The 26,942-nt window shown below is 46.6% G+C and overlaps 1 protein-coding gene across 1 annotated transcript in view; it reads left to right on the top strand.

Annotated features, from left to right (window-relative positions):
• Positions 1–26,942, top strand: part of ZNF462 (zinc finger protein 462) — a 138,793-nt gene that overhangs the window by 57,583 nt on the left and 54,268 nt on the right. The window contains exons 4-8 of the mRNA XM_029920342.1: positions 1–4,129; positions 4,901–5,065; positions 6,791–6,894; positions 10,325–10,443; positions 14,460–14,651. The exon at positions 1–4,129 is cut by the window's left edge and continues 33 nt beyond it. Of these exons, the coding sequence (XP_029776202.1) occupies positions 1–4,129; positions 4,901–5,065; positions 6,791–6,894; positions 10,325–10,443; positions 14,460–14,651 (4,709 nt within the window). The remainder of the gene's footprint in view (positions 4,130–4,900; positions 5,066–6,790; positions 6,895–10,324; positions 10,444–14,459; positions 14,652–26,942) is intronic.

Below are 26,942 nucleotides of genomic sequence, written 5' to 3'. Positions count from 1 at the left end.
GCCGCACCCGGGGCCGGCACAGCCACAGCCACCGCCGCCGCAGCCGCCCGTGCCCGCCCCACCCCTGCACCCTTACAAGTGCACCATGTGCAGTTACTCCACCACGACTCTGAAAGGGCTGCGAGTCCATCAGCAGCACAAACACTCGTTCTGTGACAACTTGCCAAAATTCGAGGGGCAGCCCTCAAGCCTGCCACTGGAAAGCGAGACAGACAGCCACCCCTCTTCCAGCAACACTGTGAAGAAAAGTCAGACCTCAATTCTTGGGTTGTCCTCCAAGAACAATTTTGTAGCTAAGGCCTCCAGGAAGCTCGCCAATGACTTTCCCCTCGATTTATCGCCCGTGAAGAAGAGAACTAGGATTGACGAGATAGCCAGCAACCTGCAGAGCAAGATTAACCAAACGAAACAGCAGGAGGACGCGGTGATCAATGTGGAGGATGACGAGGAGGAAGAGGACGACAACGAAGTGGAGATAGAGGTGGAGTTGGACAGGGAGGAAGAGCCGACTGAGCCAGTCATGGAGGTGGCCACTTCCTTCACGGCCCAGCAGATTTGGGCGAGAGATGCCGGGGAGCCTCAGAAGGAGCCCAACTTCAGAAGCATAACCCACGACTACAACGCCACCAATGGCGCGGAGATTGAGCTCACCCTCTCTGAAGATGAAGAGGATTACTATGGCTCCTCCACAAACATGAAAGATCACCAGGTTTCCAGCACCGCTCTGCTGACCACCCAGACTCCTATCTATGGAACTGAGCACAATAGTGAGAACACAGACTTTGGTGACTCTGGAAGGCTTTACTATTGCAAACACTGTGACTTTAACAACAAATCTGCCCGGAGTGTCAGCACCCACTACCAACGAATGCACCCGTACATTAAATTCAGCTTTAGGTACATCCTGGACCCCAATGACCACAGTGCAGTGTACAGGTGCCTGGAATGCTACATCGATTACACCAACTTTGAAGACCTGCAGCAGCATTACGGTGAGCACCACCCAGAAGCCATGAATGTACTCAACTTCGACCATTCGGACCTGATCTACCGGTGTCGGTTTTGTTCCTACACGAGCCCGAATGTCAGAAGCCTGATGCCACATTACCAAAGAATGCATCCCACAGTGAAGATTAATAACGCGATGATATTTTCCAGCTACGTCGTGGAGCAGCAAGAAGGGCTGAATACGGAATCCCAGACGCTGAGGGAGATTCTGAACTCGGCCCCCAAGAGCTTGGCGACTTCCACTCCCGTGGCTCGCGGTGGCGGTCTGCCAGTGACATTTAATAAAAGCACTCCTTCAAAGACCTTTACTCCAGAATGTGAAAATCAGAAGGACCCCTCGGTTAACACTGTTGTCGTTTACGATTGTGACGTTTGCTCGTTCGCAAGCCCCAACATGCATTCTGTCTTGGTTCATTATCAGAAGAAACACCCTGAAGAAAAGGCTTCCTACTTTAGGATCCAGAAAACCATGCGAATGGTGTCTGTGGACAGGGGCTCTGCCCTTTCTCAATTATCATTTGAGGTGGGTGCTCCAATGTCTCCCAAAATGTCCACCATGGGTTCCCCACCCCCCCCACAACCCCCGCCACCAGACCTCAGTACTGAGCTTTACTACTGCAAACACTGTTCCTACAGCAATCGGTCAGTTGTGGGAGTGCTTGTCCACTACCAGAAAAGACACCCAGAAATAAAGGTTACTGCCAAATATATCAGACAGGCTCCTCCCACAGCTTCAATGATGAGAGGGTCTGAGGGGCCCCAAGGCTCCCCTCGGCCACCCGCCCCCATGCAACAGCTGAACCGCAGCAGCTCTGAGAGAGACGGCCCTCCTGTGGAGAATGAGATGTTCTTTTGCCAGCACTGTGATTACGGGAACCGGACGGTCAAAGGTGTACTCATTCACTATCAGAAGAAGCACCGAGACTTCAAGGCCAACGCAGACGTGATCCGGCAACACACGGCCACCATCCGAAGCCTCTGTGACCGCAACCAGAAGAAGCCTGCCAGCTGTGTGCTTGTCGCCCCCTCTGCCATGGAGCGGGACAAAACCAAACTGCGAGCGCTCAAATGTAGGCAGTGCTCGTACACCTCCCCCTACTTCTATGCACTGAGGAAGCACATCAAGAAAGACCACCCTGCCCTGAAAGCCACAGTCACGTCCATCATGCGGTGGGCATTTCTAGATGGCTCAATAGAAGCTGGCTACCACTGCGAGTGGTGCATCTATTCCCACACAGAGCCCAGCGGTTTGCTCCTACATTACCAAAGGAGGCATCCGGAACACTATGTTGACTATACTTACATGGCTACCAAACTCTGGGCTGGGCCCGACCCATCCCCTCCCTGTCTCACGATGTCTGCCGAAGCCAAAACGTACAGATGCCGGGACTGTGTTTTCGAGGCCATGTCCATCTGGGACATTACCAATCACTACCAAGCGTTCCATCCCTGGGCCATGAACGGTGACGAGTCGGTGCTGTTGGATATCATCAAGGAGAAAGATGCTGTCGAGAACCCCATCCCTCTGTCCGAAGAGCTGGTGGGCCCCGTGAATTGTGAAAACAGTATGCCCGCTCCCCTCCCCGAGCAGGACATCGAATGCCCAGAGGACGCCAGGCTTTCCCCTGAGAAAAGCATCCAGCTGGCTTCCGCCAACCCCGCCATATCATCCACCCCGTACCAGTGCACCGTGTGCCAGTCCGAGTATAACAACCTGCATGGCCTCCTCACCCACTATGGGAAGAAGCACCCTGGCATGAAGGTGAAGGCTGCCGACTTTGCCCAGGACATCGACATCAACCCGGGCGCCGTCTACAAATGTAGGCATTGCCCGTACATCAACACCCGCATCCACGGCGTCTTGACCCACTACCAGAAGCGACACCCGGCCATCAAGGTGACCGCCGAGGACTTCGTGCACGACGTGGAGCAGTCCGCCGATATCACCCAGAACGACGTGGAGGAGACAAGCAGGATCTTCAAGCAAGGCTACGGCGCCTACCGCTGCAAGCTATGTCCTTACACGCACGGCACCTTGGAGAAGCTCAAAATTCACTACGAGAAGTATCACAATCAGCCTGAGTTTGATGTGTTTTCCCAGTCGCCCCCGAAGCTGCCCGTCTCCCTCGAGCCCGAGATGACCACAGAGGTGAGCCCCTCCCAGCTGTCTGTCACCGAGGAGGAGGTGGGAGAGGAGCCTGTGTCCACGTCTCACTTCGCTACCTCGCACCTGGTCTCCCACACGGTGTTCCGGTGCCAGCTGTGCAAGTACTTCTGTTCCACGAGGAAGGGCATCGCCAGGCACTACCGCATCAAGCACAACAACGTGCGAGCCCAGCCGGAGGGCAAGAACAACCTCTTCAAGTGCGCCCTGTGTGCCTACACCAACCCCATCCGCAAAGGCCTGGCGGCCCACTACCAGAAGCGCCACGACATCGACGCCTATTACACCCACTGCCTGGCGGCCTCCAGGACCATCAGTGACAAGCCCAACAAGGTGATCATCCCGTCCCCGCCCAAGGACGACTCCCCGCAGCTCAGCGAGGAGCTCCGGCGGGCCGTGGAGAAGAAGAAGTGCTCCCTGTGCTCCTTCCAGTCCTTCAGCAAGAAGGGCATCGTGTCCCACTACATGAAGCGCCACCCGGGGGTGTTCCCCAAGAAGCAGCACGCCAGCAAGCTGGGCGGCTACTTCACCGCCGTCTACGCCGACGAGCACGAGAGGCCGCTGCTGATGGAAGAGGAGGAGAGAGGCAGCTTCGAGAAAGCCGAGGTGGAGGGAGGCGAAGCCCAGGAGATCGAGTGGCTCCCATTCCGCTGCGTCAAGTGCTTCAAGCTGTCCTTCAGCACGGCGGAGCTGCTGTGTATGCATTACACCGACCACCACAGTCGGGACCTGAAGAGGGACTTCGTCATTCTGGGCAGCGGCCCCCGCTTGCAGAGCCCCGCCTACCAGTGTAAGCACTGTGATAGCAAACTGCAAAGCACAGCGGAGCTGACCTCACACTTGAACATTCACAATGAGGAATTCCAGAAGCGTGCCAAACGTCAGGAGAGGAGGAAACAGCTTTTGAGCAAGCAGAAATATGCAGATGGTGCTTTTGCAGATTTCAAACAAGAGAGGGTAAGGATATGTTTTGATTTCCCTTCCCCCAGGAGGCCTCTCATCACTGGTGCCCACATGCACTTCTTCGTTGCCAGCCAGACTGCTACAGGCTTCCTAGTGACTTAGCTTGCCAGAGAGCTCAATAAGTCAATTAAACATTTCGAGCCTGATTATCCCCCATTCTCTGCTCACCCTTCTCCACGGCCTGCCCCCCCTCCCCGCCACTCCTCCCGAGGCTCCCCAGGGGAGGGTTGGGGTGGTTTCTTTGTACTTCCTTCTGCCAAGTAGCCTTATCTGAGGCCTAGTTACACGACAACGCTCGCTCTCTGAGGCAGCTGTGGGCCGTCTCTTGGTGTCCCTAGCACCTCTCAGCCATGTTTTGGTCTGCAGTGTCTGCTACACGAACCTAACATCTCCAGGAGTAGATTTTTGCCTGTTTGTTGGTTTTGGTCAAGAAGTTCACTAATGGCGTAACTATGCAACGTTTCACCTGCGTAGTTGAAATTGGTTTCAAAAGCAGATAACCTGGTGGCAGTGACGATGAGGCTTCTCCACAGAAATCTTCTCTACTCACCAGCTGTAACATATTTGGGTTCCGGAGACTTTGCATAGTAGGCAGCGTGCCACGACTCTGACGAATTCGTTATGTAAAAATACTCACATATTTCTCCCTTGGTTTTTAACCTGCTAATCCGCTTTGAAATAAAATCTGCTAGTAAGCTACGAGAATAAATGCCGGCATTTGAGGGAGGGCTCAGAGTACTGATGGCTACCACTGTATTTTACCAGCCTTTTGGTCACTTAGAAGAGGTGCCAAAGATCAAGGAGAGGAAGGTGGTGGGCTACAAGTGTAAATTCTGTGTGGAAGTGCACCCGACGCTCCGAGCCATCTGCAACCATCTCCGAAAGCACGTCCAGTACGGCAGCGTCCCGGCCGTGTCTGCCGCCGTGAAGGTGAGAACCCGGGGGGGGGGGGGGGGGGGGGGGGGGGGGGGGGGGGGGGGGGTGTCTGGATGAGCGTTCTCCTGTGTGAGCCATTCGAGTTACTAATTAACCCCATTGCTCAAAGCAGCTCAGGAAAGGGCGGCCCAGAATGTGGGCATTCCTGAGCTGTGCTTGGATCGGTCTGGCTTGTTTTGATTTTTTTGCAGGTTGGACCTTCTTCATCTTACGTGTCTCGACCTGGTCGCCTTTCGATCTGGTTCCCTCCCACGCCGATAGTTTGGTGGAAACAGAAGATCTGGGCCTCTCGGTACAGGAGGCTTTGGGTCGCCCTTCTGTTCTGCATTTAGTGCCATTAGGTGTTTGCTCTTCCAAGTTGCCCGAGCTCTTGAAAGGAATCAAGTGGGTCCTGTTCCCATCATCTTCTGCTCCTCCCACTGCCTGACTTCTTAACTGTTCTCATCTGGCGGACGGCGCAGAGCGCTTAGGAGACTCCTTTACTTCTTATCCTGGGTCCTCTGAAGAGTGTAAGAAATGTGAAGTCTAAAACTAAAAGCCTCCAAGTCACAGCAGGCTCCGAGAACCCCTTGACCTGATTTGTCTCCTTTGTTGCTTTTCCCGGTTTGTCGCTGACCAGTGGCCCCTGTTTCAGGAACCACGCCACCGCCCCTGCCTTCTGGGACATGGCGGAGCATGTATTTTTGAGCAGAGAAGTTAGTGAGTTCAGGGCTCTGCTCTTTCTCTCTAGATACGTGAATATATTTTTGTCATCCACCCTTCTTCATCTTGTGTCCTATTCTGCCCATATAGCATGGACGTAAAGTCTCTGCTTTTCTTCACTGGAGACTGGAGCCCTCTGGCTATCAGCAGGGCGGCAGCGGTCAGCTTCTCTCAGGCCACCTCAGTGCGTCCCAGGCTTGTTTCCTGGGCTCACTCAAGGGAGACAGCAGCTCTTCGTGTGTAATCAATTACCCAACGAGTCCCCTCCAAACATGAGTGACTTAGAACCGGGCTGCGCCTTAATTTGTTTCAGTGGATCACACAGCAGCTTTTGGTCAGTGTTTGAAGTCACCTTCCGCAGGGAGAGGGTGAGCACGGATGGCAAAGGGAGGGATCCTGCCCTTTCCTTCACTTCTAAGGACGGCCCACAGCTCCTAGATGCCCAGACTGCTCTGCTTTTTCCCCCGCCTTCCTTCCTGCCTTCCTTCTCTCTGAGCCATCACCCTAACCCTGCTTTCTGTCCGCTCAAGTGGGATTGCAGCTCATTCTTTTTGAGATGGGAGATGAGTGAGTGAACTGTCTTCGCAGTTGGGAGAGCCCCCCTCTCTCGTGCTTTCCAGGCAGTCGCAGCCGAGTCCTCAGATCACCAGCACTGCATGAAGAGTGGCAGATGGGTTTGCCCGCCCTCTAGGGGGAGCTGGAGAGTCGGGAGGAAGCTTTACCAGGAAGCCCTGAGGAGTTTGGGAGAATGAAGGGAGAGGAGGAGAGCCGGAGACGATGATGATGGATATTTATTTTGTTGGTGGGGCATGTGTGTGTGTGTGGTTCTCTTAGCAGGAGGCCGAAGACCCCTCCCACTTGTTCCTGGATGGATTGGAAGCAGCCAAAGATGCCACTGGCGCCCTGGTGGACCGGGTGGATGGTGAACACTGCTTGCTTGATGGAATGTTGGAGGATGAAACCCGGCCGGGGGGATACCATTGTAGTCAATGTGACAGAGTCCTGATGTCCATGCAGGGGCTGCGTTCTCATGAGAGGAGCCATCTGGCCCTGGCCATGTTCACCCGCGAGGACAAGTACAGCTGCCAGTATTGCTCCTTTGTTTCCGCTTTCAGGCACAAGTAAGTGCTGGCGAGTGGTCGTCAGTGGTTGGTTACCTGGGAGGAGGTGCCGTAGTGGTCAGCCAGGGCTCGGCTGAGCTAGAGCCGGAGAGGCTTGGAGGGGTCACAAAGCCCCACTCAAGGTTCGTGCGTGCCGTTTAGTTGGTTATGATCTCTTGAGCCTCAGTCACCTGGTCTGTCAAATGGAACTAAGAATAGGAGATTGCTTCACATTAATTAGACTTGCAAATCTGAGCATTTTTTTATTTTTTATTTTTTTAATGTTTTTTATTTATTTTTGAAAGACAGAGACAGTGTGAGCAGGGGAGGGTCAGAGAGAGAGGAAGGACCAGAATCTGAAGCAGTCTCCAAGCTCTGAGCTACCTGTCAGCACAGAGCCGACGTGGGGCTCGAACCCACGAACCATGAGATCATGACCTGAGCCGAAACCATATGCTCAACCAACTGAGCCACCCGGGTGCCCCATTATGGGCATTTTTTAAAATGAGTAATTTGGAGGCACTGCTATAATTTATAAGAGGGAAGACCAGAAGTAGATGAATGTGCTAGTGTATCTGTCTGACATTCATCCAGAACCTAATCATCAGTTGAGGAAAAGTTCCATTTGGGAAGCCGAGTGGCCTAAGGAGGTCCAATTAGGACTATTGACCTACCTGACCAAAAGACCATTGCTTGATCTCTTCAAAAAGATCTTGAAAAGTAAAGAAGTTTCTGATGCCAAAGAGATGCTTGAAGGACAGGGCCGTTGGGGAGAAGGAGCTGCCAGAGGCCCATCGCAGCTTTGGAATTGTAGATTTGGGGTGTTGTGTAAGGCTTTCGGGGGTGATGGGGAGAGGGATGGTTCTGAGAAGAAGCCACCTCTTGTTGCCTTTCGCTTTGAGCTGCGGAAGAGAGGCACATGTGCAACAGTGTGTGCCCCCGTCTTGGATGGCAGTGACTGATTGTGAGACTGACCTGCTGTTTACTTTTACAATAATTGAAAATAAATATTGGGCTGTTTGCTTCTCAAAAAGATAAAGTGCTAGTTAGTTGTTGAAAGGGAGGAGGAGGCAGTGCTTTTACAGAGGGGAGGGGGCGGTTACAGACTCTTTATTCTTCAGAGCCTCATGGCTCATTGTCGTCATCATGTGGACTTCTCATGAGTTCAAGAAGTATTTGCTCAGTAGCTTCTATCCTGCTTTCTGACACCCCATAGAATCTCAACAAATCGTAGCAAATAAATGGATACCCCCTGTGCTAAGCAGTGTGCTGGGGGCCTTGGGAGGGCAGATATAAAGGGGACTATAAGAGATGAAGAGACCATGGTCAGTGCGCTAAGGGAATTTAGGTCTAGTTGAGTTATAAATCAAGCCAGCACACAAATGACTCAGCAAAATAAGGCACATATCTTTCAATAATATGTCAGTGAAATGCTGTGAAGCTTCAAAGAAGGGAAGTGATCCACCTACTGTGGAAGAATCAGGAAGGTTTTATGGAGTAGGGAGCATTTGAGTGGAGTCTTAAAGTGGGAAGGCAGGACTTTAGTTTGGAAGGGACGTACAACGTGGAGGAAGGGATGAGGGCACACGCCTGGGGAGCAGAGTGTGAGGCTCGTGGGGGCCCAGCGGGCGGCCCGGGCTCACTGATCTGTAAGGTCTAGGTAAAAGAATAATGGAAGGTAAAATTTGAATACTTGAGTTGAGACCATATTTGGAGTCTTTGAGTGTGGAATTAATACTTTGTAATTTATAGTACTGGCAAAAGGAAGTCTCTGAAAGGAGTTATCATAATTGCTCACATTTCTTGAGCCTTACTCTGTGTCAGGCAGTGCGCTCAGTGCCTTCAGGTATTATCTCGTTTTATTCTTAAATCAGTCCTGTGAGGTATGGTCCCATGATCGTCTCCATTTCGTGGATAAGAAAAGTGAGGAGGGTTGTGTACCTGCCAAGGCCAAACGGTTTATAAGGAATAGCTGGGGTTTGGTCCCAAGCAGTCTGACTCCATAGCTCATGCTCTTGACTTGAGAACAAGATGGGAGAGAGCAATTAGGAGACAGTATTTGTAGCTGATCCAAGAAGTTCGGCTGGAAATTTGGGAATGAGTGGTTAAAGGAAGTAGAATCTTCATGACCTAGAACAATTGACTTCGTGCAGGGGATGAGGGATGAGAGACAAAGTAAAGTATAAACAGCACCTAGGGGTTGAGTCTGGTTGACTGAGAATAGTCATGTCCTCTACAGAAGCAAGGAAATGAGAAAGAGCATTAGTTTTGGAGGAGAAAAACTGATGGCTTTGTTTAGGGCTAGCTGAGTTTAAGAAAGTGAAAGGGCACCCAGAGGGAGAGTTCCGGAGGTAATTGAAAGTGCTGCTCAGGAGAACATGGTGTGTTTAATAGTAAGTGGTGCCAATCCCCTGTGAGCCATTTAGAAGGGAACCTAGTTCTCTGGGGCGCTGGTACAAATTAGAACTTCTTCCCACACCTTGTTTGGTAGATTTATTATTTTTTAGCAATTGTTATGAAATACTAGGAGTTCATTATAATTGAATAACTTCTTTTAAAAAAATGTTTTAACATTTATTTATTTTTGAGAGACACAGAGAGACAGATCATGAGCAGGGAAGGGGCAGAGAGAGAGGGAGACACAGAATCTGAAGCAGGCTCCAGGCTCTGAGCGATCAGCACAGAGCCCGATGCGGGGCTCAGACCCACGAACTGGAGATCGTGACTTGAGCCGAAGTCGGACGCTCAACTGACTGAGCCACCAGGCGCCTCTAATTAAATAACTTCTTTATAAGTTGCTCTGGAAGACTGAGGTTTAGTGTACATGGTTGTGTTTATCAGAAGGGGTGACTGGGCCTTTGGATCACATGACTTTCTTTAAACACATCTGCGCTTTGCTTCCGTATTTACAAAGGTGCTGGAAACATCACAGCCCATTGCAAGTAGCTCAAGTACTTTGAAACTTCCTTTCCTCTCGAGTATTCCCCATGAATGTAGGATTGAGATTTAGAAAGAAAGTCCCTTTTTAAACCCAAAATTTTGGTTTTTTTGGGAAATAAGTTAAAGGACTATTTGATAGGTACTCCTCACTGACTTGGCAGAAAACTTGAATTCTCCCGTATTTTACCTTTTGTCTTCGGATGCCCTTTTCCAATGCCACATGCTTCTAGGGAAGGGAATATGCGCGTCCACTCTGACCTTTCCCACTGCCAAGTCTCTCAGTCCAAAAAGGCTCTTGATCTCTTCCTTCCTTTAGCCTCTCCTCCCTTTGGAACAGGTACAACCACTTTGTTATTTTTGTTGTTGTTTTGGGCAAGCATCGTCCTTGGAAAGTGACAAAATGACTTTGAACACCTTAGCAATGGGAATGCTAAAAGAAGGGCAGTGAGGAAATACATGTAATGGTAATCCTGTCGTCTTTCTTTCTCTTTTGCTTTTCTGCCACATCAAGTTTGGATCGCCATATGCAAACCCATCACGGACACCACAAACCATTCCGATGCAAACTCTGCTCCTTCAAGTCCTCCTATAACAGCCGGCTGAAAACACATATACTCAAAGCTCATGCTGGTGAGTTAGCCTCCCTGATGCACAGGTTCTCTGAAATGGAAATCCAGTGGTCTTCCCTCAGTGAAATCGAGTCTCTTGTCCCACACATGAGAAGGTATTCTGGACATAGTTGCGTGTTCATTTCTATTTTAAAACTAATGAAGAAACATAAAGAAAAATTACAGAAAGCACCCAAACCCAAAATACTACCAAGCCCATGTCACCCATGTCACAGGTGATTAATGCGACTAACAGATTTGGGTTTTTAGAGGAGTTTCTAAATTACCCAGCCCTTCGAATGGAAATGCATGGCCTATTACATCCACTAAAGATAATTCCCAACTAAAATAAAAATGTAATCTTGAGGAAGTTCGGAGGGCCAAACTCGGTAAGACATGTAAGATCTCTCATGAGATGTCCTTAGATACGTTGCTGGACATCAGATAAGAAACGACTTTGGGTGACGGGTGTCCAGGAGCCGTGTTGGTCTCTCTGACTGCTGTTCCATCTCATGGCGCTTGCCTCGTGGGCATCCCTTACCTTGCAGGCTCTGCACTAAGCATGTTACAGTCACCATACGATTTAATCCTCATGGCAGTCCTAAAGGGTAGGGGGTATTGTCACCCTTAGTGTCAGATGAGGATACAGAGACTCAAAATTAAGTGATCTGTTCAAGGCCATGTGGACCATTCACTAAGAATCTGACTCTGGAAGAAAAACCTACATCCTCTTCACAGGCCAGATGCTGCTGTTCTCTCTTTCTCGCATACGATGGAGGATGCCCACAGGTAGCAAATCAGAGCCGAGCCGAGAGAGGAAAGAGGTGTCCTGCAGGAAAGGCAGTGGAGAGGGTCTGGGGGCCTCTCTGTGGTGTCGTCAGTCACTCTCAGAAGCCCAACTCCACAGCACCCCGGGGCCTCTCAAGTTTGGACCACTTTCCTGATGTTGGGTCCTGTTGGACTGGCTTAGGGCAGTAAGACCACTGAATCCTTCCAGCTGCCCTATGCCCCACTGGGCTGCGGATGGGACAGGGAGACTGGCCGTCTGGACTTCGGTTCGTCTGTTAGTATTTTTATATTTTCAGGAAAATTCTACTAACGGCTAAGGAGTAAGAAGCTTCAGGGTTCAAACCACTACTTTCTAATGTGTGTATATTGTAAATTATTAATTTTGTACACCGTCCTGGGGAGTCTTCTCATAGATCTCCTCCTTGTCAAAAGTACTTTAAGCAGTAGGGGTTGGGTAAATGATTCGGCCTGTGGGAAGGACCTGGAAAGAGTGCCAGAGGCTGCCTGCTGACTCCAGGGCACTGAGCTGACCAAGCAGACTGGCCTTCTCTGCTCACTGATTGGCAAGAAGGAAGCCTCCAGAAAGCGGGGAGGGGGCTGGGGCCATAGTGCAATTTGTTTTCTCTGCACACCTTGGAACCGTGGTGTCCGTGGCATGGCTCTTAGCCACTGACAGTGGTTTGGCGAAAGCCACAAACGTTCTCCAGAGCTCTTGACTCCTCTTGTCTGTTCTAGATGGACCGTTTTCTTTTCTTTTCTTTTCTTTTCCTTTTTTCAACCCTCCCCCCGTTCCCCAGATTGTTTTAACTTGAAGCGTAGAAGTCCTATACACTGATCAGATAATCTGGATTTGAATTCTCTCTCACGTTGTGTTACTTGCAACTACCCAACCAGGTTCATGCAGCCAGGCTTGCATTTAAAAATGGACCAAGGAGGGCAGTAGTAGTACATACAGTCATTAATATATATGAACATCTACATGTATATATTATTTTGTGATTAATATTGTATATATTCATGTTTATCATCATAACAAACACCATTGTTCACAAGCCGGCATTATCCTGACTCCCGGAAAACAGCTGGGGAGACAGCTGACTAATGTTCTTGTTTGGGTCATCTGACTTTGAACTTCTCCTCTGCCTTGGGCTATAGCTCGTTGCGTCACTCAAGGTTCTCCGTAGTTCTCTTCAAGGCTTTCTCGGCTGCACGCGCTCCGGGAGTCAGTGGTAACGCGGAGGCTGAGGGCAGGATTGGAGACGCTGCAATCACTTCCCGGGGAAACCACGCCTGCTTGGCAAGGTGGCAGGGAAGCCCCGAGCAGGGCCCAGCAGGAGCAGCCCTGTCCGCAGCTCGCTCGCACGGCCCCATGGGACTTCTCATGGCTAAAGGTCTTTTCTGCCCCCTTTTTATCTCTCCTTCTTCTCTTTCCTCTCCTCCAGTTTTAAAATTTCACCTTTAAAAATAAATGTGGGGAAACTCATGCTCATTAGAGAAATTTTGGAAATGAAAGAAATATGGTGTCACCCGTAACCTTCCTATCTAAAGACCACTGCTGTTAACATTCGATAACATTTCCTTTCAACCATTTCCTCTATAATTATTTTTAACAGTTGTGATTACAGTTTAATCTACTATATATTGTGCCTTTCTGTTTATTTTTCTGAGTGTCAGGACTTTATATTTTGCTGCTTTTTATATTATTACAAACTCTTCAGGAATTTTAGTGAATGATCATTCATCATGAAGCTGTGTCCACATTTACTTAATCGTTTCCATCTGGCTGGAAATCCCTATGTATTAAAGGGTATTTTCTAGGGGCGCCTGGGTGGCTCAGTTGGTTAAGCATCCAACTTTGGTTCAGGTCATGATCTCACGGTTGGTGAGTTCAGGCCCTGCGTCAGGCTCTATGCTGACAGCTCGGAGCCTAGAGCCTGCTTCGGATTCTGTGTCTCTCTCTCCACCTTTCCCCTGCTTGGGCTCTGTCTCTCAAAAATAAATGTTAAAAAAATTGCAGAATATTTTCTGATAACAAACCCTGAGAAGTGCAGCTATGGAGCTGCAAACAGAGCACTTCTGAGCATATTGTCATAAAAAGCAAAATTGCTTTCTGAGTCCATCTAGCCAGTGTTTGTCCAACAACATAAGCATGCCCATTTCACAGCCTGGCTTTTTAAAATGCAGTTAATTTAAAAGCTGACTTAGGACAAATGTAAATCATTGTCTCATCGGATCATAGTGATCTGTGCTGTATTTCCGTGGTATAAAAATAATTAAAGCAAAAACGCCTACTTTTACTGAAATGTCCTCTTTATAGAAGAATATTGGAGATACACACACGCTTATACGTAAACAACTCTCTCTCTTTTAAAGAAATGACTTCAGGCACCTGGGTGGCTCAGTCAGTTATGCATCTGACTCTTGATTTTGGCTCAGGTCATGATCTCATGGTTCATGAGATTGAGCCCTGCATTGGACACTGTACTGATAGTGTGGACCTAACTTGGGATTCTCTCCCTCTCCTTTGTCTCTGCCCTTCCCCCATGCATGCATGCATTGTCTCTGGCGCTGTCTTTCTCTGTCTCTGTCTCTCCTCCCCTCAAAATAAATAAATAAAACTTAAAAAAAAAGAAATGACTTATGTTTACCCATTTCTACACTATTGATTAGGTAGGAGCATGGCGTTTTATGCTGAGTTTTGTGAACTGGTACCAAAAAAACCCCTACGATGTGTGGAATTAAGGAGGTGTATAGTCAGCAAAGAAGTAAAGAATGAAAATAGCACAATAGAGTTTTTGCGTAGTTACCCTGTGCTTGGAAAGCCCCTGATAGGCCCTTGGAATAAGAATTAAGCACATTATATTCTGCAGATGATAAAAGCACCCTTGAATGAAAGCCGACGCAGTCCTTTCTAGTGGAGAGGCTGGGACACCTTTCTGAAGGAGGGATCATAGGCATTTGGTTTCACTCCCTGTTGGGGAATTAGTTCATAGGCTCATCCCTGTAAGTAGAGCACGAAATGAAGACAGACCAGGTCACCTGATTATGGAGCTCACTGAAGGGTTTTAGTCCCAGAGGAGCATCGTGTTTTGGGGAAGGGGCAGGCGCTTGGTCTGTGAGGGCTTCTTAGACCATGAAGTTTCAGAGATACTTCTCTCGCGTGACTTAACGAGGTCATTCTGTTTTCCACCCTCCCTTATGCCCTTCCCTCTTTTTCTTGTTCTGCCCCTTCCCGCCATCGTCTTCCAGGTGAACATGCCTACAAGTGTTCTTGGTGCTCATTTTCCACCATGACAATCAGCCAGTTGAAGGAACACTCCCTCAAGGTCCACGGAAAAGCCCTGACCCTCCCGAGGCCGCGGATCGTCAGTCTGCTCTCCTCACACGCTCACCACTCCTCCCAGAAAGCTACCCCTGCCGAAGAAGTGGAAGACTCTAATGGTAATATTGGGCTCCCGAGCCACCGCTAAGCACCTCAGGTTGAGGTGGGCTGGGATTAATTGTCAGTCATTCTTTCTAGAGGGAAATAGTATACAAAAACCTGACGGTTCAAGTGAAGGAAGAAATGTGGAAAGGTTGAAACCATATGGAAAGTTGGAGTGGGAAGGTGACGTGCCCTCTGAGTGTCTGGTGCCATGACAGAAATGTCAGTGTAGACCCGCATGGAGCATTGGCCATGTGGATGGACTAGTGTTGGAGTCTTCCATGTTGTGAGCAAGAAAGTGGATGCCATGCCAGACAGACAGACTTCTTTGTTTACTTAGTTACTTCTTTATATCCTGTCTTGTTTCAAAAAAACAAAAACTAAAACCATGTGCCATAAAGGCTCTGGGATGCCCCTCTCCACAGAAAACAGGGAAGGGGAAATGGATGGGGCAAGTTCCATCCCAAGATAATTTAGGGGTAATGTGATTTCTTATAGCCAGAGGATGTTGAGGACGCAGCAGTTGGGAGGAGGGCATAACTGCCCAGTCTTGGAGCTTCAGAAGAAATACAGGAGCCATGGAGGGCTCTCCTCACTGGCCACGTACCCAAAGCTGTAGGGGGTGGGGGTGGCAAAAGGAAGGTTTACTGTTTTGACGAGACCACGAAAAACAGAGGTGTTTTGATTGCTCAGCTCACCTTAGGTGAGCATGGAATCAGTTGCTTAGGACAGGGGGAAGCGGGTGGATTCTCAGGGTTGTGGGAGGCCCGAGAGCTGCCCCTTCCCTGCCTCCCGTGCTCGAATCCCCTCCGCGGCACCTCCAGGAACCAGACGTCTACGGACAGCTCGAGTTCCTTCCAGCCTGGGGACGAACTGTTCCCAAGGTCTACGGTTTCATTCTTGGGAGGAGCTCAGTGGGGCTGGAAGGAAAGTTCATGGGCACTTTGCAACCAAGCCTTGGCTTCATGTCTGACCTCTCTCGATGCCAGTCGTATTTTCCCGGCCGGTCTTCTACATGCACATAGAATCGGATAACGATACTCCCTTCACTGATTATCCGAAAGATTAAGGAGAAAAGGCACATGTGTTAAAACGCCCAACACAGCATCTGACACACGGTGGGTATTTAATAAATGGTCATGTTATTGCTGTGATTCTCAGCCTTTGATTGCACTTTTGGCCTTTGGGGCCATTTCTAACAAGTGTGAATTTGGAGTTATTTTTAATGTAAAGGTTTAAAAAGATAGCCTCTTCAGGCAACCTGAAGATCCGCCAGCCCAACACGTCAACGTGGTCTGATTATCAGATTATCAAAAGAGTCAACAAATAATCTTCTTTCCTGAGGTCTGCAGAAAGACAGCTACGAGAGGAGAAGGGAGGGGGAGTTCCAAAACGAGGGCTGCCTTTGTTGAGTTGGGGACTTGGTGGCCTCGCCTTACCAGCCGTCACACACAAGCGCTCCTTACCGGTAGTCCTGTCTTACAGGACTTTGGTTTAAGAAGGATAGGCTTTGTTATGACTGTGGCTTGTAATATAGTGAATCTTCTCAACGGCTGTGTATTAGTTGAAAGTGTAGGAGGAAGCCTGGTGCATGCTGTTGTTCTTTTCTTGGAAAACATGGTGTCTCAGAGCTGGGGACTGGGGCAGAGGGTGAGGAGGATGAGGCAGGGAGCAGGTGTGGAAGGGGACGGAAGACGTCCCCTTTGCACCTTGAGATTCTGTTCATTGGAAAAGGTTGGTACGCTGCAGCAAAGGGCAAGATATCTTTTGGCGTAAATTGCTAAGAGTTTTATTAACATGGTTTTTAATTAAGTGCGTTCATCTGAAATGGATGCGTTACCTGCGGAGCCACTTGCGTGAAACTGATCCATCCACACACCATTTCCAGCAAGGGCTTTTCCCGGGACATTCCTCCCAATATCATACCCTTTTCTCCCCTTTGTCCTCCTCTCTGGAAAGGTCACAGGTCAAGGGAATCCCACAGATCCCTCGCTGTACCTGAGTCCATGCTCTGGCAAGAGCTGCACTCTGCAAGGAGAATCATAAATGAATACGATACCATTCTGGTCCTCTGGCAGCTTAAGGCCAAATATAGAAGAGGCTGTCAGGATAGTTTTGAACCAACCACAACCCTAAGCCTGAGGTCTAACGTTTTTGGGGGTGATTTCAGATTCTTGGAAGATGAGGTTAGGGCCTTGGGGATGGGTGGTCACAGAAACATGACGATAGATTGTTAACTCTCTGCTGAACACAGAGAGTCTGACTTTATTCACGCACAGGAAGATAATTTGCAATGTATAAAACTGTTCTCTTTTCCCTTCTATAGAAAGAACACAGTGTCTATGAAAGCTCTGGATGGCAGCTATGTAGTGACGCCTACACAGAAGTCACTGGACCTGTGCCATTTTTAATGCACATAAATAACCTTTATCATGGGTCAGTGGTGATTAGTTTAATTTGATGGAGAAAAAAAAAACTTGCTTAGAAGGCAGGTAACCATAAAGAAGGCATCAAATGGGCTATTCTCATGAACAAATAATTCTATGGGAAGAGTAATAGTTTATTCGTTCAATAAATATTTTCTTGAATCCTTCCCATGGGTCATGGATAGTTTTAGATGACCAAGAATGACCACAGAGGTTTGAAACTGGGATGACTATTTGCTGGGGAGCTGAGTGGTGGACTCCTAGAAACGACTAAATCTGGGGGATGATAACACAGCTGTGGGGCTAGACAGTAGCCTGTAAATCATGCCTTGAACGGGGTTTGAAACACGCATGTGAAATCCAATTGCACATTTTAATAGGGAGAAGCTGTGGGGCTATTGGCTCTCCGTTTGGGTTTCCCACACTGCAGATGCCAGGACATTGTGAACACAGGCACCAAAAATGTGTTGCAGGCCTGGGGGGAGTAGAGATCCATAAAACCAGGGAAATCACCAGTGTGTCCTTGGCTTTCCGATTCCCTAGCGAGGGATGTGAATAAAACTAGTTGACATGCTCAGTGCTATTTGCAGTGGTCAAATGCTTACAGTCTTGAGAGCGAGCCAGTCTTCTCTGGCAGGAGAAACAGGCTGAGAAAAGAAGGTTTTTCCAAAGCTGCTTTCCCTCCCAGCCCGGGGGGAGAGAGGGGAGCTGAGAAGGCAGAAACAAGAAGGTGGAGGGGAGACTTCACCCCAGCTGCCTGGCCACACACCGGTTCTGTACATAAATAGGGCTCTTGGGCCCTGGGCTGTCAGTCTTGACATGTTTCACCGGCATAAGAATCCTTTCTATATTCACTGTGATCAGTTGTTGGAAGGAAAAGCAATGGCTGTGTGGTGGTGGTTCTGTGTGTAGGATAATGGGAAATGACACATAATTGCTATTCTAAACAATGCATTAAGGGGAAATCATAAGGTTGTCAACAAAAGGAAGTGCTTTCTGTGTTTGTGTTTACTGGGCTCCTTCTGCCTTATAAAATATAGGACTGCATTTTATCACACTTTTTCCGCCTCTGTAAAATCACAAAGAAACTAGAAGAGCATAGTTTAGTTACGAGACTTGTTGGAGTCTCAGAAGCTGCACGACACATGGGCAGTGGCCATGTCATTGAAAATTGAGCTGTATGGTTTATAAGAAGTCAGGCCAGTGGTGACACTTCCTTGTTCTCCCTTGAATTCCCCCCAAAGAACAGATTATTTTCTTCTGTCTACCCAGTTACGTTGTATGGAACTGCCGGCTTTCGGAAATAGCCGCCGTGATGCGTTTCAAACAAAAATTAGACGCTAAGACCTGGTACAAAATGAATAAAGTGAAGCAGATAACATAGGTCTTCAGTCAACGTGGGGAAAGCGCCATGCACTTTTGGTCTTGCTGCCTTTTTCTCTTTACAGTGTGGGTTTCCATACAGTCTGCCCAATGGAGAAGTCTATGCTGTAACGCGTAAGCAGAAAAACGTTGTAAGAAGCTTTGTGATTTTTTTTTTCCTTAGTAAAAGATTTTCTGTTAGAACTTTCCAGTTGGCTTTTCAATTCTAAACTCTAGAACAATGCTTGATAAGCACTGTTTTTATCCAGATAACCTCTCGTTGAAGAACTACAGGCACTTCTTGTCATATCAAAGTCCTCTGCATTGCGTCAGGACTTTACCATGTGGTCACACTTTCCCCACTCCAGAGTGGCCTCACTGACAAGCACTGATGTGCGCTGCCATCTCTGTGCTTGTTACCCCCTGTCATCAGACTTCTGCATTTCTACTCCCATGCCTTTGAGGAGGCTCTCCTGGGAGCTTGGAAGGATTTCCTCCCTGCCTGCTTCTGTCTGAGCTTCTGACTTTCACTGTCTCTGAAGACTGACTTTTACAGGCCCACCCTCTACTCTGGTAACTGTTCTTTAAAAAAATTTTTTTAATGCCTATTTAGTTTTGAGAGGGAAAGAGAGAGACAGTGTGAGTGGGGCAGGGGCAGACACAGATCCAAAGCAGGCTCCAGGCTCTGAGCTGTCAGCACAGAGCCTGACACGGTGCTTGAATTCATGAACCATAAGATCATGACCTGAGCCAAAGTCAGGCACTCAACCAGCTGAGCCCCCCAGGCGCCCCCTACTCCGGTAACTCCTCTAGTGGTGATCCCCTCAGTGCTCTATTCATACTCATGGGTATGCTCTTGGTTCTGTCCCCTAATTTCTAATGGGGACAGTTAGGTATAGGTACATATTAAATATTTCTTTTGAATGACCAGTGATTTCTCGGAGACATCACAATTTTCAGTTCAGTTAATTGTATTGAGTCCCTCATGTCTAACTAACTCCACAGAACCAAATTGTAGGAGGGTACATTTATGTCATTTCCATTTAAGAGTAAAGTTCAAGAGGCAAACATTCTAAAGATGAAGCCTCAGGGACTGCTTTAACAGAGATTTTCCCGATATATTCTGTAAGAGGAAAAGAGCTACCTTGACAAAGTGTTTTAAACATTGTCATTGTTCCCTGCATAACCAGACCTTCTATAGGGAAACTGATGGTTGAAACCGAATATAAGCCTTTCCGACCCTCAGAGGGAGCCAGAAAGTGCAGTTGAGCTGGAGAGGTGTGGCGTCACTAGTGTGGTCACCTGGCAGCAGAGCCCAATGCACATGGTCATTGGCCCTGGAGGCAGCTAGCTTGTTCTCTGTATCTTTGAAATTCACCTTCAGAGACACTGTAGAATGAAACTGACCAACAGAACTCCTGGATTAATAACATCTTCTATTTTCCTTCAAAATTTTACCCACCAGGATTTTAACATGATGTATTGGTTAGAAGAGCTGCTTTTTATGAGACTTATACTGGGTAATTTAGAGATAAACCAGGGATGGGCAAACTTTTTCTGGAAAAGGCCAGTTAGAAAATATTTCCAGCTTTGTGAGCCATACAGCCATAAACACTGTGCAAGTAAAAGGACATGGATGTGTTCCAATAAAGCTTTATATACAAAAACAAGGAAGGCCAGATTGGGCTTCTGGGCAGGGTGTCACAGACCTCTGCCCTAGATAACTGGGGGTGGGGTGGGGATTACAGCAATACCCATGAAATTAGTCCAGTCTCTAATAAATGTCATTATAACCTTTATATTTAACACAGAATATTCCTAGATGCCACTTAAAGCATAACTTGACCTAAATATACTCTTTATTTCATATGTGAAATGTAGGGCATTAGATAGAAATTTTTAAATATTAGCCTGTGAATTACATATAAGCTTGAAAGAAAATCTTCTCTAAGAATTATGTTGAGTCTAGCGCCAAGCTATCAACTCATTTAACCTTGACTGCGGCAATACTTGACACTTAAAAATTAAGATCTGAGATGCCTGCTTTTCAAAGAAAAGCTTTTCAGATTTCTAAATAGGTCAGACATAAAATTCAACCTTTAAGAGGATCCAATTAGTTGCTAGGGCATCAGACCTTCCACACAGGTTCCACTTGCAATCAGATTTCTCTTGGGGTGAAAGAAAGAAGAGGTGGTTTCTTTAAAAATGACAATAATGAAATGGAGACTCTAGAGTGAATAATTCTGAAGTACAAAGATTTACACCATTTCTAGCACGTGGGATACAAGGCATAATTTTAATGGCTTGACCATAATTTTTAATAGGTTCTGCTGGTCACAAAATTATCTGACCAGAGAATACTAACCTTCTCTTTTTGACATAAGACTTTCTCCATTAAAACGTGATCTAGAGTTTATTTTAATGCTTCTTATGAAGAATGGCATTCCTACTAGAAAGATTTAGAGGTCTGCAACTTCAGTGGTGCAGTGGTGCAGATGATTCTGTATCTTCTGTCACACGCCCAGTGGTCTTCAGACGCAAAGCTGTTAGAACGTGGTATCAGTGGCAAATTCGAAACCTCCAGAATCACCACCACCCCAAAGTCGAGTGTCATGTGATAGACCCTTCCCAAAGAACCCACCTGCCTGAGATTTCTGTGAATTAGCCACAGTTTCATGTGCCAAGGATTAAAAAACATTTCAAGTGTAGGCCTTCCGTGTCCTGGGAACTTAGCTAACCCATCTCCCTCTTCTCATGCCAAGAAAAACATTTGTTCATCAGAAATGTAAGCATATACCACTGAACTCATTCAAACTGGAGTTTGCTTCATCTGATTCTTGCATCTTTTGGTGGATGGCTTAGATACTACCTTAAGTCTCCTAGAACCTATGTTGTGGGAAGTAGCAGAAAGAAGGAATCTGCTTTACTCTTAGGCAGGAAATATATTCTGTCATTGATCGAATCATCAATTTTCCCGGTCTTCTCATTGCCTGAATCAAATTTTCTTTCCCTGGAATGGGAGCTAGATCTTTTAGCCCAATTATATTTGCTAAAAATCCTTCAAATGCTTCTTGTGACTCATGATTCTACAGGTCCTCTCCTTGCTCTCAAGTATTGTTCTGCACTAGAGGATTGTACTCAAGCAGAAGGGAAGGGTATTGGATTTTGGGGAACCACAAGAGCGAGCCATGATTCAGAGGTAGAGATCCTAGGACAGTCTTGCCGGATCCAGCAAGAAGGTATGCCCGGAGCAGGAGGAATATGTGAAAAAGAATTTTTTTTCCAGTGCAAAGATGGGAAGAAGATGCTAGAAATAATCTTTTAGAAACAACTATTAGTTATTTGTTTAAAAAATTGTATGAGTTTTGATGGCATAGCCCAGGAAAGCATGTTCAAATGATATACACATTTTCTTGTTGACGCACTCATCATCCTAAAGAATATTGTACAGAAAAAATCCCAGTGGTGGTGATTAAATAAAAATGGCAAGGTAAGTAATGGTCAAAGTGACATGAGAGGTTTAGGTAGGAGGATCTGCTTGCTTTTTGCTGGATTCAGTCCCTTGCAGCCTGTGCTCAGGAAGGGATAACTTCCTGTCATAGAGGCTCTTTACTTTGCAAGAAGTTTCAGAGTCTCAAGTACAGGGCCCAGCTAAGCTTTTATTCACCAGTATGTTGCTCTTTGAGAAGTCATTCCAGGGTTAGGTTCTTCAGCTTCCTCAGGGGTGTAGAATATTCTTAACTGGCCCATGCAAGCCACTCTCCTTATGTCATTTATTTTTATGCACGTGAGCCCTCCCCCTAAGTGACAGTGATAGCCAGTCAAGCAACAGGGCCTTAATCGAGTCCTTTGCTTTTTTAGCATCACTGGCTATTTTTTCCTCATTGGCCAGTTTGAGTCATCCATTCTGGTTTTGTGATAAAGGGTTCTACATGTCTCTTGTTTAATTTCTAAGTGATAAAAATAATCGTGATTTTTATATTTTAAATTCTGATGGCCTCAAATTTGTCATCTGATTTAATGTGTCTGACGAATCAGAGGTACAAATTATTAGTCTCATTTTATAGAAAAGGAAATTGATACACAGAGGCGTGAAATGATGAGTCTGAGTCCTAAAATGCTTGGATTCAGATAAGCTTGTGCCCTTAACCTTTGTGTCATTGCACGGGAGTCTTGTATCAGGAATGCACATCCAGGCATGATCCAGAGTGGCTAAGATCCAACCTCGTCTTCTATGTTTGAGGACCCTGAAATCTTCCAAAAGAACCTAAAGGTAGGCTTTTATTATTGACTGATATTTGGAGCTTAAATCAATGGATATACAGATAGTGTTTGTTTAGAAGAGCAGAATAGAGTGAAGTTGGAAATTGCGCATTTGGATTTCAGTAGTTCTAGCCATGGAGAGAAGAAATGAAAGCGTCATGGAGGGCCTCTTGGAAGAGGTAGGGCTCAGGCTGGGCCTTGAAGGATGAATGAGTTTTATATAGGTAGGAGGCAGTCCATTCAGGGTGGGAAGAGTATTAGAAGTGAGTAAACCCACCGAAGGGGGGATCCTGGGACACAGAGAGACTGACCTGGCTAGAGTGGAGGGTGCATGTTCCCGAGAGGGCAGTTGGTGAGGAGAGGGAGAGCCGGACTACAGTGATACTTAGTACCAGGAAGAGGTCTTTAAATGAAAGATGCAGGCTGCACAGGGAAGACCAGCAGCAAGGTGTCTATCTCCTTTGGAAACAGGAGGGCACTTTTGAACTAGAGGTACAATCAGCCAGCATCTATAGTCTTTGAGAATGAATGTGCATTAGAAATAGTCATGAGTGGTAGTTCTCTCCTTTTAAGACACCTGCCATGGATTGAGGCACGTGGGTGGCTCAGTCAATTAAGTGTCTGACTTCAGGTCAGGTCATGATCTCGCGGTTCATTAGTGCGAGCCCCGTATCAGTCTCTCTGCTGTCAGCACAGAGCCTCTCTCAAAAATAAACATTAAAAAAGTACAGTTTAAAAAATATGCCTGCATAGATTATTCTTTTTGACGACAAAAGTAATACCTACTCATAATTAAAGAACAGCTTTATGGAAACACATAATGTGAAATACCACCTTTAATGTTAACCTTTTTGTTTCAGTACCTGAATTAATTAATTAACCTGAGTTAATTAATTAATCTCTATTAACAGTTTGCAGAGTCATCTAGATGTGTGTTCTATGCATATACAAACATAGGTTCTCTTTTAGTTTTTTTTTCTTTACAAAACTGGGACCATAACATACCATTTTTTTTCCTCTCACTTGATAGGTTCTGTCATTGCTTGAGTCCTGATATTTTAGAATATGAGGGTCTGTATCTTAAAATAATCAAAAATGATTCCCTTTCATAAAATGAAGAGAGAAAATAAAACGAGTGAGAGAGAGAGGGAGGGAGGGAGAGGGGGATGTGTTTTGGTTGGGATTCTCAGATAAGACCTTTGTGGTTTTATCAGTCAAAAATCCACTAATTGTGTTAATTTTAAGAAATTTCTTAAGTTTTTCCCCCCTACTGCCTAAGGCTTAAAACGTTTGAAATATTGGCAAGTTGTCCATAAGTTAAATGACAAAATCAAGATTGCGGACTGTCTAGACTGTTCTAAGTATGAGCTATAATGAGATTTTGCTAGGTGATAAATATAAAATATGCTGGGTAGCTTCTGACCCTCGTACTCACTTCCAGTACTAGACTTGCCAAATATTCTTATAATTGTCACTTGTCGTATCTGTCTCCCCAGCTAAACTGCGTGCTCTCTGAGGTCAAGGACTGTTTCAGAGACCTGGCAGTTTGGCAGGCCATTCGATAAATATTTGTTGGTTTGAATTAGGTCAGCAGAAGGATCCACACACGAGGGAAACTGACAGAACAATAGTTTATAGGTGGGAAAGCCTGGGAATTTTAGTGACTGAGCTCAGCTGTGCCACGTCGTGTTTGGAAAAAGCCTGTGGAATCGGGCTGCATGTGTTGCACACTATGCCGTCCTGCTGCTGCACGTTTCCTTGGTCCACCTGTCTCCACCAGTTAACTACCTTTTGCCTTCTCCCTCTTGACTGTGCCATGTCCCTTTCATCTTTATTCGACCAAAGTGACCAATCTCTTTCCTCCAAGTGACCAAGAAGAGTGAACACATTCCTTACTTTCTGCCACCTTGTGAGGGTATTTGTTTCCTTCGTTTAATGGTCCCTTTTCTAAATGCCTACTCTCTGCTTATTTCCTTCTCCATACTGGAATGTTCTTTTTCTTTCCTCAGTGAACTCAGGGCCAGGGTCACAGCTTTCCTTTTCACCCGAGCCACAGCCATTGTGCTCTGGAATTCTGATATACTAAGACTTGGTGATAATGACCCAACAAATAGTTGATCACTTCAGGTAGGGAGACTTACCTCCTTCCTGATTGCGTTCCAACCACCATTCCCCTGTGGCTGAATTCACCATTGTAACTGCTTCACCGCCAAGCATCTCAAATGCTTAATTCCCTCTGACCTCTCTACCCAACCCAGGCCCTGAAGATTAGCCATTTCAGGGGAGCTTTCTCCAGCATCCTGTGTCTCGAACTCCCTTGTTCTTTTCTGTGTCCAACTTGTCAGACTCCAATCCTGAAAAACCCTCACTCCACTTCCTCTGATTTTAACCAGTCTTCCTGGCTCCAATCCCAAGCTTTTCCGATCTGTTTTCAAGGTTATCTTTGTTAACCACAAACCTGATTTATTTTTAAGAATAAATATGATTTATCAGATTTATTCAGATTTATCCCTTTACAGCATCAATTTACCTATAAGTATTCCAAGAGTTTCTTCAGTGAAAGAGACTGGAATGGAGTCACAACCACTGTACTAGAAGTTGCAAATAGCTTCAGTCTATCTTGCCTGCTCCAAAGCTAGTAGTGGACCAATGGTGGGAGCAGCTATGTAGGAAATCGCCATGGCAGTCACAAATGGCTACAGCTGTGCATTGTGACTATACTGTTACTCTGTTTTTCAGTTTTTTAAAATTTTGCCCATGGAGAGTTCTTAATTAGGAATACAGAGAGGGGAGGATGAAGAAATGCACTTTTCCCTTGCATGCACCATGAGCAATGCCAGCAACATGTCCGTTAGAAGAGACCATTGTGATAACTAAATCAAAGGCAGTGAAGTGTAAATAAAATTCCTGACTGACACGTTGAGAGTGGTAAGTCCTGTGGACTGTTATGTTAATAATAAGAGAAGACCATTTTTGCTAGCACATCTACAGTATATTTTTGCATTTTTGTTATGTCACCTACATGGTGGAAGACTAGAAAACGTAACTCCTGAAAATAAGATTGATTTATTTTTTCTCCTTATTATTCTTCTACGACTTTATTTTTATGTACCTCTGTCCCTGTAGCTTAACAAAAGGTTTATAGTACTTTTCACTATATTTCTCCCTCTTCCGATTTTCTGAGCTATTACCTAGATCATAGTTATGCCTAAGGAAGAATGTTGAGAACACAGATGGTCACCTATCATGTGTTGTCAGAGCGGCAACGAATTTGAGAACGATGGAATGGAGGTGTGATAGTTCTGTGCAAGTCAAGGGCAGGCTTAAGATTTTATTTATTTATGTGTTTATGTATTTATTGATCATTTTTTAAAATTTAAATCATAGTGAACATACAAAGCAATACTGGTTTCATGAGTAGAATGCAGTGATTTCATCACTTACGTACAACACTCAGTTATAGGCCATTTTCTAAATTGAGAGAAGCCAAAAGGAAAAAAAAAGAAAGAAAAAACCATGTACGCAAAAGAAGTTTGAAAACTACTGCACCGAGCAAATTGGTGGTTTTCATACTAATCATCATACTACCAGTGAAAGGAGGTCCCTCTACTTGAGCTGGCCACATAAAGCCGGACAGAGTTGAGAAGGGCTGGGGCCCCAGGACCAGACCCTTCTTGTAGACCAGGGGGCGCAGCTCTTGAGTCTGAGCTTCCAGTGTCTGGAAGGGCCATGAGGGTTAATGATACCGATGGGTCAGCAACATTGGATGACACATCGAGCCTGTTCCAAGTTCTGCCCAGGGATTCTGGTGGCCATGGCTCCCCTCAGGCACTCAGGAAACGTCCAGATGTTCCACAGAACCTCTTCCCTAGCTCGTAACTGCTTATTTTCAGTGGAATTTAGGAGGTGTGCTGCAGTACTAGCATGTGGCGAGACTCTTCCGTGTATCACGGGGTTCATACAGAATTTTAAAAAATGTTTATCTATTTTTGAGAGACAGAGCACAAGTGGGGAAGGGAGAGAGAGAGAGACAGAGAGAGAGAGAGAGAGAGGGAGGGAGGGAGGGAGGGAGAATGAATCCGAAGCAGTCTCTAGTCTCCGAGCTGTCAGCACGGAGCTCGAGCCAGGGCTCGAACTCACAGATTGTAAGATCATGCCTAAACTGAAGTTGGACGCTTAACCGACTGAGCCACCCAGGTGCCCCTCACTGGGTTCATTTTCAGTGAACAGAGCAACTTGAGCTTCCCAATCAGGGGC

The sequence above is a fragment of the Suricata suricatta genome, chromosome 13, assembly GCF_006229205.1.
Source record: "Suricata suricatta isolate VVHF042 chromosome 13, meerkat_22Aug2017_6uvM2_HiC, whole genome shotgun sequence".
In the NCBI taxonomy this organism is placed as follows: domain Eukaryota; kingdom Metazoa; phylum Chordata; class Mammalia; order Carnivora; family Herpestidae; genus Suricata; species Suricata suricatta.
Note: the sequence above shows the minus strand (reverse complement) of the source record. Positions and strands in the feature narration are given on the sequence as shown.